At 49.6% G+C, this 14,249-nt stretch overlaps 1 protein-coding gene across 1 annotated transcript in view; it reads left to right on the top strand.

Annotated features, from left to right (window-relative positions):
- The window catches only part of LOC308639850 (doublesex- and mab-3-related transcription factor C1-like), a 37,893-nt gene extending 26,500 nt beyond the window's left edge, over positions 1–11,393 (top strand). The window contains exons 2-8 of the mRNA XM_081278178.1: positions 7,543–7,767; positions 7,849–8,006; positions 8,315–8,373; positions 8,673–8,809; positions 9,651–9,711; positions 9,894–10,041; positions 10,888–11,393. Of these exons, the coding sequence (XP_081134304.1) occupies positions 7,547–7,767; positions 7,849–8,006; positions 8,315–8,373; positions 8,673–8,809; positions 9,651–9,711; positions 9,894–10,041; positions 10,888–11,000 (897 nt within the window). The 5' untranslated portion in view covers positions 7,543–7,546 and the 3' untranslated portion in view covers positions 11,001–11,393. The remainder of the gene's footprint in view (positions 1–7,542; positions 7,768–7,848; positions 8,007–8,314; positions 8,374–8,672; positions 8,810–9,650; positions 9,712–9,893; positions 10,042–10,887) is intronic.
- The last annotated feature ends 2,856 nt before the right edge of the window (positions 11,394–14,249 follow it).

Below are 14,249 nucleotides of genomic sequence, written 5' to 3'. Positions count from 1 at the left end.
TTTGTTCCTTGATCTTGTCTGGTTCACCCAAGAGTTCCCAGTCTCCATGGCTCTCTGTCCAATAATGAGGATCAGTGAAGTCTCTTTATCACCCACCTCACAGAGAAGCAGTATCCCTGCTGCCTGAGTTCCATGTCACAGACCTGTGAGAGAGCCCGCTTCCCTCTAGTCCACCACCTTAACACCTTGAGTTTAAGGATGTGCCACCTGGAACAGCCTACGAAGGTGGAGTGAGGCAGAATGGCAGCACCTAGCTTGGCAGAATGAGGCCCCATTCCCTTGGAGAAACACATGTGGAACCAAAAAACTTTCTCATACCTGATTTTTCTTGTGCAGCTGTGATTGTACTCTTTATTGGAGATTAGCATATTTGTTTACTTGGCACTCTTAAATACCAGTTACATTCCATGTGTGTGTTAAGCATTGGAACTCACCATGGAGCTTCAGTGAGGAAACAGGAAGGTGACCAGTGGAGCTTGGGGACTCACCTGGGTTCTGATCTCAGCTTCACACCAGGTAGCTGTGTGCATCGGGCGAGTCATTTCACCTTCTGGCTCCTGATTCCATCCAGGAGACACAAGGAATGATATTTTCTTTCCTCATGGGCTATTGTTAAGAGTACTCTTTAAATTAAATTAATATCTTTTCCGGCATATGCAAACTGTTATATAAAATGAGAGAGGCCTAGGCATTGAGTAAGCATTTACCAACGTTAGCACATCCCTAGGCAGGGTCTGGCCTATAGGATGAGTCCCAGGAGGGCCCCGTGCTAATTTTTGTTCCTTTGTTGTCTTAGCCTGGTGCCAGACACACAGTAGGAACTCAAAACCGTTTGTTGAAGGAAGACACAGTCTGTATTCTTGATGAGATCAGTGTTTAGCTCAGACATTCAAGCCCAGTCCTCACCATGAACTTGCAAATGACCATTTTAGAAGCGAAAATGCGAGGCCTAAGTTTTGTAGAATGTAAACGGTGCGAGGGAAGGGACCCTTCTCTGCTTTTCCTTCTTTCCCCTATTCGTGTATCCCTAGTATTGGGAAAGAGTGCTGGGTATGAAATATGTGATCGGTTGACCTGAGGAAGCACCAAGGGAATCACAGACATGATTAGAACTCTAGCCAAGATATCATTGTGCCTCTGTGTGAGAGTGTTCATTTTATTTAATTAAAAAATTCCTGTATGCATTCAAGGCATACAGCACATATTGATATACACAGTGAAATGATTGTTTCAGTCAAGCAAGTAAACTCTGCACAGTTACCATTTCTCATGTGGGAGATGTGAGCACCTGGAATTACTGTCTTGATATGATTCTGGTAGCTATTACTATTAACGATTGTCATCATGCAGTAGATGAGATCTCTCGTCTGATTCATCCTCCCACCTGCAACTGTGTATGCTTTGGCCAGTATCTCCCATTTCCCCGTCCCTGGTAACCACCATTCTATTTTCTGCTTCTGCATATTTGACTTTTTTTAGATGCCACATTAAAGTGAGATCGTGCAGTATCTTTCTTTCTGTTTCGGCCTTGTTTTCCTTCACATGATGCCCTCCAGACATATACATATTCTCCTCAACACAAAAATCTCTTTTTGGAAGGCTGACTGGTACCCAACCTATAGGTATCACAATTTCTATGCACGTTATTTATTAATGACACTATGTACTACGCTTCAGGCAGCTTGTTCGTTGTTGTGGCCAAGAGACTCAACAAGAACAATGTAAGAGGAGGAAAAGTGTTTTTTGGCTCATGGTTTCTGAGGTTCAGTCCCTGGATGGCTGCCTCCGTATCCCTGGGCCAGAGGTGAGGCAGAACATGGTGGCAAAAGGGCATGGGGAAGGAACGCAGCTCAGGACATGGCCACCAGGAGGCAGAGAGAGCTCTGCTCACCAGGGGCAAACTATAAACCCCAAAGTCACACCCCCAAAGACCTACATCCCACAGCCACATGCTACCTGCTGGTAGTTACCACCCAGTTAATCCACATCATTGGATTAATCCAATGATTACATTACAACTCTCATAATCTCCTCAATTCACCTCTGAACTTTCTCATATTGCCTCACACCCGTGCTTTCGGGGGACACCCCAAAATGACAACAGAACAGACTGCATCTCTCTATATAATGTGTAGAAGATACATCTGCAAATGAATGTACAGTTTATACACACACACACACACACACACATATATATATATAACATGTATTATGTATTCTATGGTATATCACATACAATAACATGTATCAATACTTGATGTATTCATATAAATGTTCATGTAATGTATGGAAGAGCGCACACATTGTACATTTGACTCTGATAACTTCTTCTTCTCATATCTGCAAGTTTGTAACCCTTGAAGAATATCTCTTCATTTTCCCAGCCCCTGGTAACCACTGCTGTACTTTTTGCTTCTATGAATTTATGACTTTGAGAATCCTCAGGTGAAGAAACATAATCTTATCATAAATACACAATTTCCAGTGCCAACCTTATTCCATCCTTCAGCACTGAAACTGCTTGTGTCTCTGAAGCTGAAGCAGGTCTGTTGTGGATAGATCCTACATCCATCGCGTCTTTTAATGCATTTTGTTTTACACTGCGGTGTTCAGTATGTTTCTGTTCAGAACGATTACCAATACAGTAGGACTGAAGCCTGCTAGTTTTGTATGTTCTACCTTATGTTCTGTGTTCTTCCTTCCCACTGTCCAGGCGTTCTTTTGACATTATCAGGCAACTTCTCAGAATAGGCTTTGCATTTCCTGATTGTTTCCTTATCGTATTTTCGAGTTATGTTCTTCATGGTTGCCAACAGGTGACAGCTCACATTTTAACTTGAATGAATCTGGTTCAGATTATTGCCAACTCAATTTCAATATTCTGCAAAACCTGGACTGTATAAAAATTCAGAGCCTCCCGGTCCTTTCTGCTGTCATTGGCACAAAATTACTTCTTTATACACGAAAGCCCATCCAGACGGTTTTATATAACAACTGCTTTTTGCAACAATTGCCCTTTAAACCAGACACAGGAAGAACAGCGTTACCAACCACAGTGCATTCATACAGCCTTTTATTAATGTTGACACAGTTTCCTTCAGTGGTGCTCTTATTGCATCATGGGGAGCAAATCAAGTTACTATTTTTTTCTGAGATTTCCCTTTGATATTTCTCACAGGAAAGGTCGGCCCACGATAATTTCTCTGAGTTTGTCCATTATCAAGAAATACCTTTATTTCACCATCATTTTTGAAGAGGCATGACAACTGAGTGAAATGTGTGCTGCCTGATCCATCATTGATCCTCTAAATAATCTCTCCAAACTGCTACTGGGACAGTTAGGGAAATTTAAATGCGGACCTAACATGGACTTGGATAATGTCACCTTATCATTGTTGAATCTCTTCAGGGTGATAACGGTGCTGTGGTTGCATATGGGTATGTCTTAGTCCTTGGGAGACACATGTTCAAGTATTTGGGTGAAGTGTTGAGCACTTAAGCAAAACAACAACAAAATTGAGAGAGAACGCAACAAGATTATGGGAATCCAGGTGAAGGATTTTCTCTGTGTTCCCCCTTCAAATTTCTGTGTTTTCAAATGAGAAGTTGAGAAAAATTACTCACATATTAAGAGTGACATGCTGAAGTATTATAGATCATATAAGGTAATGCCTGGTATTTGCTTGAGAATAATCAGGAGGAGGAGGAGGTGGGGTGAGGTTATGTATGAGCTGGGATAGGCCCTAAGATATTAATGGTTGCAGGTGAGAGCCAGGTAATGAAAAATACCTTATGTTGACCTCTCTTGTACAGGGACTCTCCATTGGTCCCTCAGCAGCAGAAGAAACAGCAGGGAAATGGTTAAAAGAATGAATTCTGGGTCCTGACCTAGGTCTTGACATCTGAGAGTACAAATATGGATCCCGGTGATCTGTGTTTTTATTTTGTTTTTTTGTTATTGTTTGTCTTTGTTGTTGTTGTTGTTCTGGGAATTGAGCTCAAGGGGTGCATTACCACTGTGCCACATCCTCAGCCCTTTTCCATGTTTTATTTAGAGTCAGGGTCTTGCTGTGTTGTTTAGAACCTCGCTGAGTTGTTCAGGCTGCCTTTGAAGTTGCTGTCCTCCTGCCTCAGCCTCCTGAGTTGCTGGGATGGATTACAGGTGTGCACCACCATGCCTGTCTGTGATCTTTGTTTTGAAGAGCTGTGTAGGTGAATCTGATACAAGCCCATATTCCAGGACCAATGGTCTAGTGTAATGAACCTGGAGATTATTTGTAGGGCGTCTATATATTCTATTTGCATATGTTTGAAATTAAAAGAACACAGGCTTGTAAGTAAAGGAACCACAACCCAGATGTGTTACTGAACAGTTCTTAGTAAAGTTTCAAAACAGTTAAACACAAACATAAACACACACACACACACACACACACACACACACACACTCTCTCTCTCTCTCTTTCTTGCTCTCTCTCATACACACACACACACACACACACACACACACACACACACTTTCAAATAGAGAAGAACCTTGATTCTGGAACCAACCTGAGAGAAAGAAACCTCACATCAATCTCCCTCATGAGCAAGACACAGAAATCCTAAGCAAATTTTAGCAAGCTGAGTCAGCCAGCATAAAGCAAAGATAATATAACCATACCTAAGTGACATTTTATCCTAGGAGCACAAAGCTGGCACAGCATTAGAAAACGAGAGATGGAAGGGGGGCATCCAAGAGGTCTGTATTGCTAATGGAGTCATTGGGCTGCTTGCTGCAGATGCTAATTAGATGCATACATCTAAGTTTTTGAAAACTCGCTGTGATATACCCTTACGGTGTCTACGTTTCTGTCGGTTGTAAGGGTAATTTTACTCCAGGTTGGGGAAAAACCTATCCAGGTCAGTCAATGTATTCATGGATTAAATGACTACTGCTTTGTTGATTTCCACACAAGCAGTATCTACTTGAGTTTGCAGGATGAAATTTTGAACTGAGGAATGAAAGGGACATTGCTGCATGTGGTTAAAGGGAAAGAAGTGGAGGCAAGTGGAAGGGAGGAATGGAGAGAGGCGAAGAGAGAGGAAAGAAGGAAGGAAGGAAGAAGGAATGACCTCATGAAGGGGGAAATGCAGGGAGACAGTTTCTACATGAAAATTCTGACAGTGTTGTCTTTAAAATCAGGAGCAATCTGTAGAAGCCCAAATCTGTCATCTCTGTTAGATGTTGCACCGGGTGGCAAAGCCGGTACTGTAGGAAGCCCATAGGATTAATTGAATTCCCAATACTCACAGATTCCTGGGATATCCCAGAATACCTATATCGGAATGTTGAGATACAATAGTGTTCAATATGGTGGCTGACTTTGTGATCAATATGCTTGTTAAAAATTCAGATGCATTTCTATCATCTCGATCCCCCCCCCCCAAAAAAAAAAAGGATTGCCACTGTGAATAGGCACCAAACACCAGGACAGCAACACTCTAGAGCATCCTGGGGTAAAGACAATAAATGAAGCAAGAGATGTGAGTGTACAAAAGGCAAAATTGAAAGGTACGTGAGAGATGAAGACTCTCAAGACCCACGTGAGTGGAGAGAGACCATCCTGGTCGATGAGTGAGAAGGATGGATATCCTATAGATTCTCAGTACCCGCTTCGTTGATCCATAGATTCTGTCAAACTGCAATCCAAATCCATGGCCAGTGAGAGCGCGCCAGTGGAACTTGACAGGCAGAGCTTGACTTGTATTTACATAGAAGAGCCAAAGACAAAGAACAGCAAAGATGTGTTTGGACATGATGAATAAGATGTAGGTTCTTGCCTTAGCCGACACATCGAGTGCTGCATTTTGAGAAGGGGAACTGACAGCATGACAAGTAAAAGAGTTGAAAATGCAGGCAGAGCACCTGTGTCACCTCAAAGGGAGGCTAGTCTGGGAAAGAGCAGTAGGGAGCACAAAGCTCAACCCCACCCTGGGGGCAACTGGCCTGCCTGGTGAAGTGAGTGCAAGAAGCCACTAGGAGGCGACCGCGGTGCGTCATGCGGTGCGGGGGCATCAGTGGATCTCGAAGCTCATTGGCCAGCGGCCACAGGGGTGGGAGGTAGAAGGCACTGCTGGAAGCTCATTGGCCTTCGTGGAAAGGCGGGAAAGGGAGAGGGAGCTGGAGCAGCAGAGGGACCTGGGTCTTCCCTCAGGACTCTTATAGCAACTGATCAGTCCCGCCCTTCTGGAGGCTGGGGTAACCACAGGCCAGCATCAGGGATACGACCCTCCCTCTCCATCCTTCTCCTCTGTCTTCCCTCTCTCCGTCCCTCCCACTTGAGATCGGCAATTCCTTCCCCTTCCCTCCACCTCAGCGGGGGTAACCCATCGGATCCCGAGATCCCACCCACACCTATCCCCAGCAGAAGCCATCTGGGAAGGGTCCCTTGTCCTGGCACCCGATCCCTGAAATCTGGCCCCTTTGGCAGGGCGAATGCCCATGCCTTTGGTTCTGAGGTGGGCCAGGACGGGAATGATTGGGCTGGTAAGGAGGTGGGATCATGCTCTCTGGAGAGGTCAGAGTGGGCAAGCAGTGAGGGCTGTGGGGAGACAGGGAGGAGAAGATCGTGGGCGCAAGCACAACTGTCAAGTAGTAGAGAGGGGAGTGGAAGATTGCTGTGGGGCTGTGGAGGTCAGGCGTGGGTTTGAATGAGGGCAGAGCCGGGAGTGTCGGTCCAAGAGGAAAATTAGTGCCCCCAGGGGCTGCCTGTTGGCTAGAACAGGACCGGGCACCCCATGGAGGGCTCAGCAAACATCTGTTGAATGAAGAGGGTTGGGAATGAATGAAGGAATAAAGGAAAATAAAAGTGGAAAGAGGGTCAGGGGTTCAAGAGAAGGACATGACTCTGTGGGGTGCAAAGGGGCGATCAGCTTAAAGGGCGAGCAGGGGAATAATTAAGATTAAGGTGGGGTGCCAGAGAAACCAGAATGGAGTGTGAGAGAGGAGGAAACTGAATGTCGGGCATCCATGAGGCTATGAGTTGAGCGCAGGGGCTGTGATATGCTGTGCGGGAGGGAACGGGTGCAGGAGGTTAGGAAGACAACTGGATGCTGAAGGGGACGCGAGGATTAATAATGTTTGGGTTTAGCAGAGCTCAGGATGGATGTTGCATTAAAAAGGGGCAGCAGTAACTGTCCCAAAGGGGATGTGGGTGTGCATGTGTGTGCCTGAAAACGGGGATGCATGGTGGGCGGAGTGAAGGTAAGCAAGGAGAATCATGATCAGATTGAACACATGAGGGACCCGTGCCAAGAGGTTGAAGAGAGGAGGTGACATGAGAGCGGGGCTTCCTGGGGAGGAGGCTACATGAGTAAGGAGGTCGGGTGAAGGTTGGAGAGAGCCATGGGGAAAGAAGGGAGGGCAAATTGATTCATGTGGTGAGCAGGATGGAGAAGAAGAATCCAGCCACCTGAGATGGGGTTCTCCAAGGGCAGAGCGAGTACACTAGGGATAGGGGATGGTGTGGCCATTCTGATCTCCGCTCCTGACCCTAGAACCATGGAGCCCAAAGACATACCTGCTGTGCCCTGCTGCCCCTCCGACTCCAAATGTACCACAGGGCGTGAGACCGGAGCCCCGTGGGGGATTGAACTTGGCCCCAGAAGAGCTATAGGTCGCTGTGACCGCTGCCACAACCATGGCATCACTACCAAAATCAGGGGCGAAAAGCATTTCTGCCTCTTCCGGGCCTGCAAGTGTCACAATTGTGCCTTCTTCTCGTGAGTATGGTGTCTGACAAGGGGAGGGGTCAGGCCTCCTCTGCATGCGACTAACCCTCGGCCTTCTATCCACCACTTTAGGGAGCAGCACAGGGCCTTGCCTGCTCTGAGTGCCTTGAAGAAGGAGCGGGGCGCACGGCTCAAGAGGCACCTGGCTCAAGGACTGATAAAGACCATGGCTGCAGCCCCCAGATCGCACCTCCATGTCAAGAAGTTGGCCCCGGAAGCAGGCATCCCGGGTGAGTAGGAGTGTCTCCTGCCAGGGAGGGAGGTCTGAGTCTGGGGAGAGGAAGCCTGAGCAGCTCTGTGGCCAGTCCTACCACCAAATCACAGCGTCACCTTGGGTAAGGAGTCCCTGGGCCTTCGATGGTCCGAGGATTTGACCCACTCACATTACCTGCCAAGAGTTTGTAGGGAGGACAGGTGTGGTGGCTCAAAAAGGCCCATGACAAGATGCGACCTCAGGGGGTGCGTGGGGCATATCGGGTCTGGCCAGGGTGGTGGTGGGTCTGGCCAGCTCATGAAAGCTGTCCCTGGTCTTTTACAGCCGGGAAGGACAACACCATGACCCAGCCTGAGGCCCTCACTTGCGGACCCCCGCAGGAGGTAAGGAGAGGCTGTTGCCAGCCCAGGAGGGTGCCACCCAGCCACTGCTGGGTCCCGAAGCCATGGGTTCCATTTCCAACCCTGCCACTGACTTGCTGTGTGACCTGGGGAAAAAAAGTCACTTGTCCCCGGGCCTCAGTATCCCCTGAGGTAAAAAGAAAGGTAAGACGGGCCAGTCTTTCGAGGTCTTCGGAGCCTGACATCCTGGGCTCCTGTCTCTGTCCCCAAACATGCTCATACCTCCTCTTGCCACAGCCGGCCTGGTGCCTGATTCCACTCTGTGATCTCTGCCCCTGCAGGAGGGCTCCCAAGGGCCTGAGCCGTTCAATGGGCCCCCAGAACCTCCATCTGTGCCCTACTCTCTGGCGACCTTGGATCAGCAGCTGACTGGTTCTCTTTCTGGGGAGCCCCACAGGACCCTTGTCCTGCCCAGCATGTGAGTAGAACGAGGACCACGAAGCCGGCTGTGCCTTGTGCTCTTGTGTGCCCAAACTCGTGCTTGGTGCCATGGGAGGCAGGAGGAGGAAGAGCAGGATGAGCAGGAGGGGTGCGAGGGGGAGGGGTGCGAGGGGGAGGAGAAGGGGAAGGCAGCCTCTTAGACTGAAGGGCAAAGTCAGGACACTCCCAGCCTTGCCACTTCCTATTCGTGATACCTTGGACAGATGACTTTATGGCCCAGAGCCTCCTTTTCCTAGCGGGTGTGAAGGGAAAAAGTCCACCCTAGGCCCCCAGCATTGGAAAGACGACTAGCACGAGGTCTGCCATGCAGTGGGTCTGCAAGATGCGGGGACTGTTGTTGCACAGGAAACAGATGGGTGGGAGAACCGGTCCTCTTGGCAGAAAAAGGGGCTGTGATGAGGGGCAAGGCCAGAGGCCAGTAGAGAAGGCTTCCTGAAGATGAGCCAGGCTTGTCCTTTGAGACCCATGGGGATTGTGTGAAGTGGAGGCAAGAGGCAGCCCCAGCAAGGAACAGCAATCCCATCTCTCCAGGTGCTTTGCACATGAAAACGCAGACAGCTGTGATGCGATGCCCATCACCCTCGCGGTGGCCCTGGAGGGAAGAGGCCAGTAGGAATTTGTGTCTGGGGAAAAGGGTGTACAGGAAGGAAAACAGGCCAAGCCGGAGAAAGGACTTGCCCAAGCCACGAGGACCCATGGCCCCGCAGTCATTGGGATTCCCACATGCTGATATTGCAAAGTCCTGCCCTCTCTGTCTACTGGTGGTGCGTGTCCGCCAGAGGGTTTAATCCCCTGGCCTCTCCTCTCCTTGTTTCCAGATGCTCAAGTCTGCTCCTCCAGCCCTGTGCCACCCCTGACCCTCTTCTACTGCAGCCACAGGTCCTGGGAAAGAAGCGGGCTCCAGACCCTGGGAGGGACCGTGCTTAGTGGTCGGGAAGAGCAGAAGGCCTTGGGGGTGGGGGTGGGGGCTCGAGGGAACTGGGGGCTGAAGGGGCGCTTGTCCTGGTGGGATGAGGTGTGGCTCCCCAGCCCCCATGCTCTCACACCCCTTTCCTTTGCAGGTCTCCAATGCCTCCGAACAGGCTTCCCTTTCTGCCGCCTTGGAGTGGCAGCGGAAGCTGGAGGCAGCCGAGGCTCTGCTGGCTCTGAAAAACTCTTCTTGGGACCCTCCTGATTCCATGACCCTGCACCAGCCCTGCAGCCCACCAGGTAGCTTGCTCCTTGAAGGGTGAACATGAGGTGGGCACCCTTGGGAAATGGAGGCGGGGCCACGTTGTGGTGAGCTGCTTCTAACTGGGAAGGCAGGATGTGTGGGTCCAATGTCCCTGGCACGGAGGCCCTGAGGGAGGCTGGGACTTGCCATGATGCTCAGCACATCATATGGAAGCTCGGAGTCTCCTGCCTCCCAGCCCAAGGCCCACGCTCCAGTCCCCTGCGGTGTGCTGCAGTCTGGGGAGGAAGGCATAAGGAGGTGACAAGGGCCTCTCCTCTGGAAGGAGATCTGGTCCCTGACTTCAGGGAACTGCAGCCTGGACCCAGAGGCTGGATGCCTTCCCAAGAGGTGTTTTAGACATGCCCCAGAGTGGAAGGGCTGGAGGAGCTCCCAGGAGGGTTAAACACCCAGGGAGCCTGGGAGGGAAGGCTGGGCAATGCTGCACAAAAACGGTGCGTGGATCATGGTGTGGGAAGAAGTGCTGGAAGAGGAGGGGATGGGGCTGGAGAGGCTGCTGATCACGCGTGTCTGGCAGACTGGGCTTGGGAGACCTGACCAGCCAGCGTGGGCGGTGCAGAGCCAGGCACTGTTTCTGACCTCATTATTCAGAGACCTTATTCAGAGACCCCAGGCTTGCTCCAAAGAGATGTGGCGGGGGTGGCTGTGACGGTGGGATGGGGTGGGAGGCGAGACTGGAGATTGGGAAAATCAGACCCCTTGGAAGGGGCCAGTGCCATGGTCCCAGGGAGCAGATCTGTGATTGGGTTGGGCAGAAAGGGAGGGGGGAGCTGGGCGGGGACCTGCATGTGACCTGCCCCTGCCCCCTTCCTTTCCCTCTGAAGCTCCTGCAGGAGAGAGAGGACTCCAGGCTCCCAGCCCTCCTCTGCGACCCAGGCCTGCCAGCTCGGTGTCACTGCCTATCGGACATCTGGGGTGCATCTCCCTCTTGACCTAAGAGCCCCGCGGAGGAGGCCTCGCCACAGCACTGCCTATTTGGGTATCCTGTTTCTGAATGTGCAAAATGTTTAATGTCCAAAATGCTTAACGTCTTTTTTTAAGCCTTCAGGTGTTTTATAAGCTTTCAGACCCTTTTTATGATGTGGGGCAACTCTTTGATTGAGGTTGGGTATTCTTGTACCTTCCCATCTCTTATTCCTTTGGATGCTGGGGCCTTTTTATGTGTCTTATAAAAACAGGATTGCGCAATCAATCTGCCAGCGGGGTTCTGAGTGGGTTCATATGCCAGTGTTTTCATGTGTCTTGTGATTGTGCACTTACCTGTGCACCCATGTACGCACCCATGCATGTGGAAACAGGAAGATGTTTTCACTTTGCGTCTAGGTTTGTGTGTGTGAACAAATAATAAACCCTTGTTGTTGTAAGGCACTGAGAAATATGGGTTGTTTGTTACCACAGTATAACCTAGACTATCCCCACCCTAACGGTCTGTTTCAGTTCACATTATCGGAAGTGAGAGTCACTTGGGTTTTCACAAGGCTAGAGAAGGGCATGGTAGAGGGGAAGGAGTAGCAAATTTATCCACTGGGTGATGAAGTACCCACCCTCTGCCTGGCACAGACTGTTTTCAGTAGTCTGGAGGGCCACGGATGACCGTGCCCGCGGGATCAGGCCGATCAGGTCAAGGAGCAGAGCAGAGGCCAGGCGGGCTGTGGCCAAGTGCGAGTGCATGAGGGGCAACTGCCATGGGGATCCAGCCAAGGGCTTCCATGCAAGAAGGTGGGCTCATTGTTGCCCAACCTACTGCTTTTTTCAAGAGAAGATGGGACTCTGGATTTCGAGGTAAAATGACCCCATTTGTGAGCAGTGGCACGGGTTTCCTCTTTGAGCCCTGTTCGTGTGGGCCAGAACAAACAGTGCTGCTGGACAATGTTGGCTGTGGGGAAACCAGTGCATTTCTAGTCCAAGGTGAATTTTACAGTGGGGGAAATCGAGGCCAATAGGGACAAGAAGGATCCAAGGGGGGAAACGAATTCAAACTGGGCCCAACTTTTGAAGGACCCACGAAACATAAGGGAGAGTCACCACCTCATACTTGCTCTGTGCTCGCTCTGTGCTAAGCACATACAAACTCACAACAACTCTGCAAGTAAAACATTATTCTTAAATTTTTTTATCTATAGATGGACACAATACCTTTATATCTATGTATCTATCTATCTATCTATTTATTTATTTTTATGTGGTGCTGGGGATCAAACCCAAGGCCTCACACATGCCAGGCAAGCACTCTGCCACTGAGCCACAACCCCAGCCTCAAGGAAGCATTATTCTTGCCATGGAATCTGTGAGGAAACCCACTCAAGGGCGGGGGGGTGGGGGGGAAGTGACTCACATCAGCATTTTCATGGGAAATTTGAGCAAATATCAGGGAAAGTGCATTGTCTTTGTCAGGCCCTAAATTAGCTGGTGATTTATTCTTATAAGGCATCAAACGAAGGGTTCAGACCTCAAAGCAACAGCAGCAGTCAGAAGGCCTTTTCAAAAGCACGTGGCCCCTCTATTTCCCACCCAAGGTCACAGTATGTAGTCATCGATCAGATGTCTCCTCCCTGCACCTGTTCCTCTATCCTCTGCTGATGTTCTAAAAAAATGGAGGAACTGCCCCGCCCCCCACAAGGCAGGCAAGGAAGCTCAGCTAGACACTCCTGGACTTGGCCTTTCCCCCACGCTTGTTACGTCTCTATGTCCTTCCCTGCCCTGATTTTACTCCAGACAGATTGATGGGGATGACATGGAATCACGACCACTCATCTTCTTGTTGTTCGTTTGGTGTTTTATTTGTCTGTTTCTTCATTCGTTTTGGAGCCCCAAGAAGTCAGGTTTCTCCTATTCTCTGTGCGATGGGGGGCGAAACAAGCATGCACACATCACTGAGGACTCAGAGCAAGATGGAAGTCCATCTCATACAACCGATACATCCTAGATGTGTTACGTGCATAAATGGTCCAAGGCCCTCCTACACCAGTGACAGATAAAGGGTTCCCCATATTCCTGAAGGGAGGGAGCAGAAGTACTGGAGAAAGCCCAAGACCCTACCATGCGACTATGTCCCAGGCACACCATGGACCCCACGATGGGTTGGGTACAAGAGCAGGTATATGTTGGTAAAAGGATACGGGAGGAGAAAGGGGAGGAAAAGAGAAACAACGTGCAGAAGTGGGGGCAAGGAGTGAGGCCCTCTCTGTTTCTTGAGGCTCACCGTCCTTTACATGCAGGGCTCTTTTCAGACTTGACACAGCTGTCACACACGCACACACATAGGCACGTGAGTGTGCACGCTCACATGGATTTCTGTAAAGTTTAGCACAGGCCGTTTCTGGTGTGTTTGGGGAACCTCAGGATGCCTTTGTAAATGTTCAGTATCACGTGTTCTTGTGTTTCTCATTTTGTCACGTACCACCCCAGCTGACAGGTTGAAAACATCACGGTAAAGAGCACTTTAACAGACATGTCTTGACTCTCTTGGGTTATGTCACCGCTTTAGCTAGGCCTGAGCATACCCACCCTATCGGAGCCTCCAGAGTGACTCGATCTCACCTGGCAGGTGAAGAGTTAACAACGGGGTCTCTATGGTTAGGGGAGGGTGGGGGGAAGTCTGGCACTGTCCCCTTTGCTGCTTGTGGGATCCAAAAGGGATACCAGTGAATGGCGTGTGGGGAGGACACACATTTCCACCATTGAGATGCAATAACTGTAAATAACCTCGAGAACATAGATGATAGTGAGGTGCAGGAGAATGATTAGGGATTGGTGAATTTCAAGCAAGTATGACCTTTGTTTCCCATCTAGAGGATGTGATCCTTACTTCATATGATTGGGCTTTTCATAAGGGCTGTATTCAACAACCGGCTCTCAAAAGCCTGAAAATGTAACAGTCAGCATGTATGGTCCAGTAGGAGCAGGCTCCAGCACTCCTCTGATTTTGACCTTGGCCCAGGGAGACCAGTCTTCCAGAGTAGGCCACGTGAACAATGCACGCACACAAAGGGTTGTGACTTCTGGTCTCTAACCACGAACGGCTTCACACATGTACGTGGGAAAGTACTATTTTTAACCCCTGAAATGGAAGGGCTTGGGACAAACATTGAGCTGAAGGAACAGCCAAAAGTGCTTATGTGGGAAGGTGCACTACTGGAGGGGGCCAAAGTGGGCAGAAGTGCACGGGAGGGATGCCGGGATTGGC

This window comes from Spermophilus citellus (assembly GCF_964194105.1).
Source record: "Spermophilus citellus genome assembly, chromosome: X".
NCBI lineage: Eukaryota > Metazoa > Chordata > Mammalia > Rodentia > Sciuridae > Spermophilus > Spermophilus citellus.
Note: the sequence above shows the minus strand (reverse complement) of the source record. Positions and strands in the feature narration are given on the sequence as shown.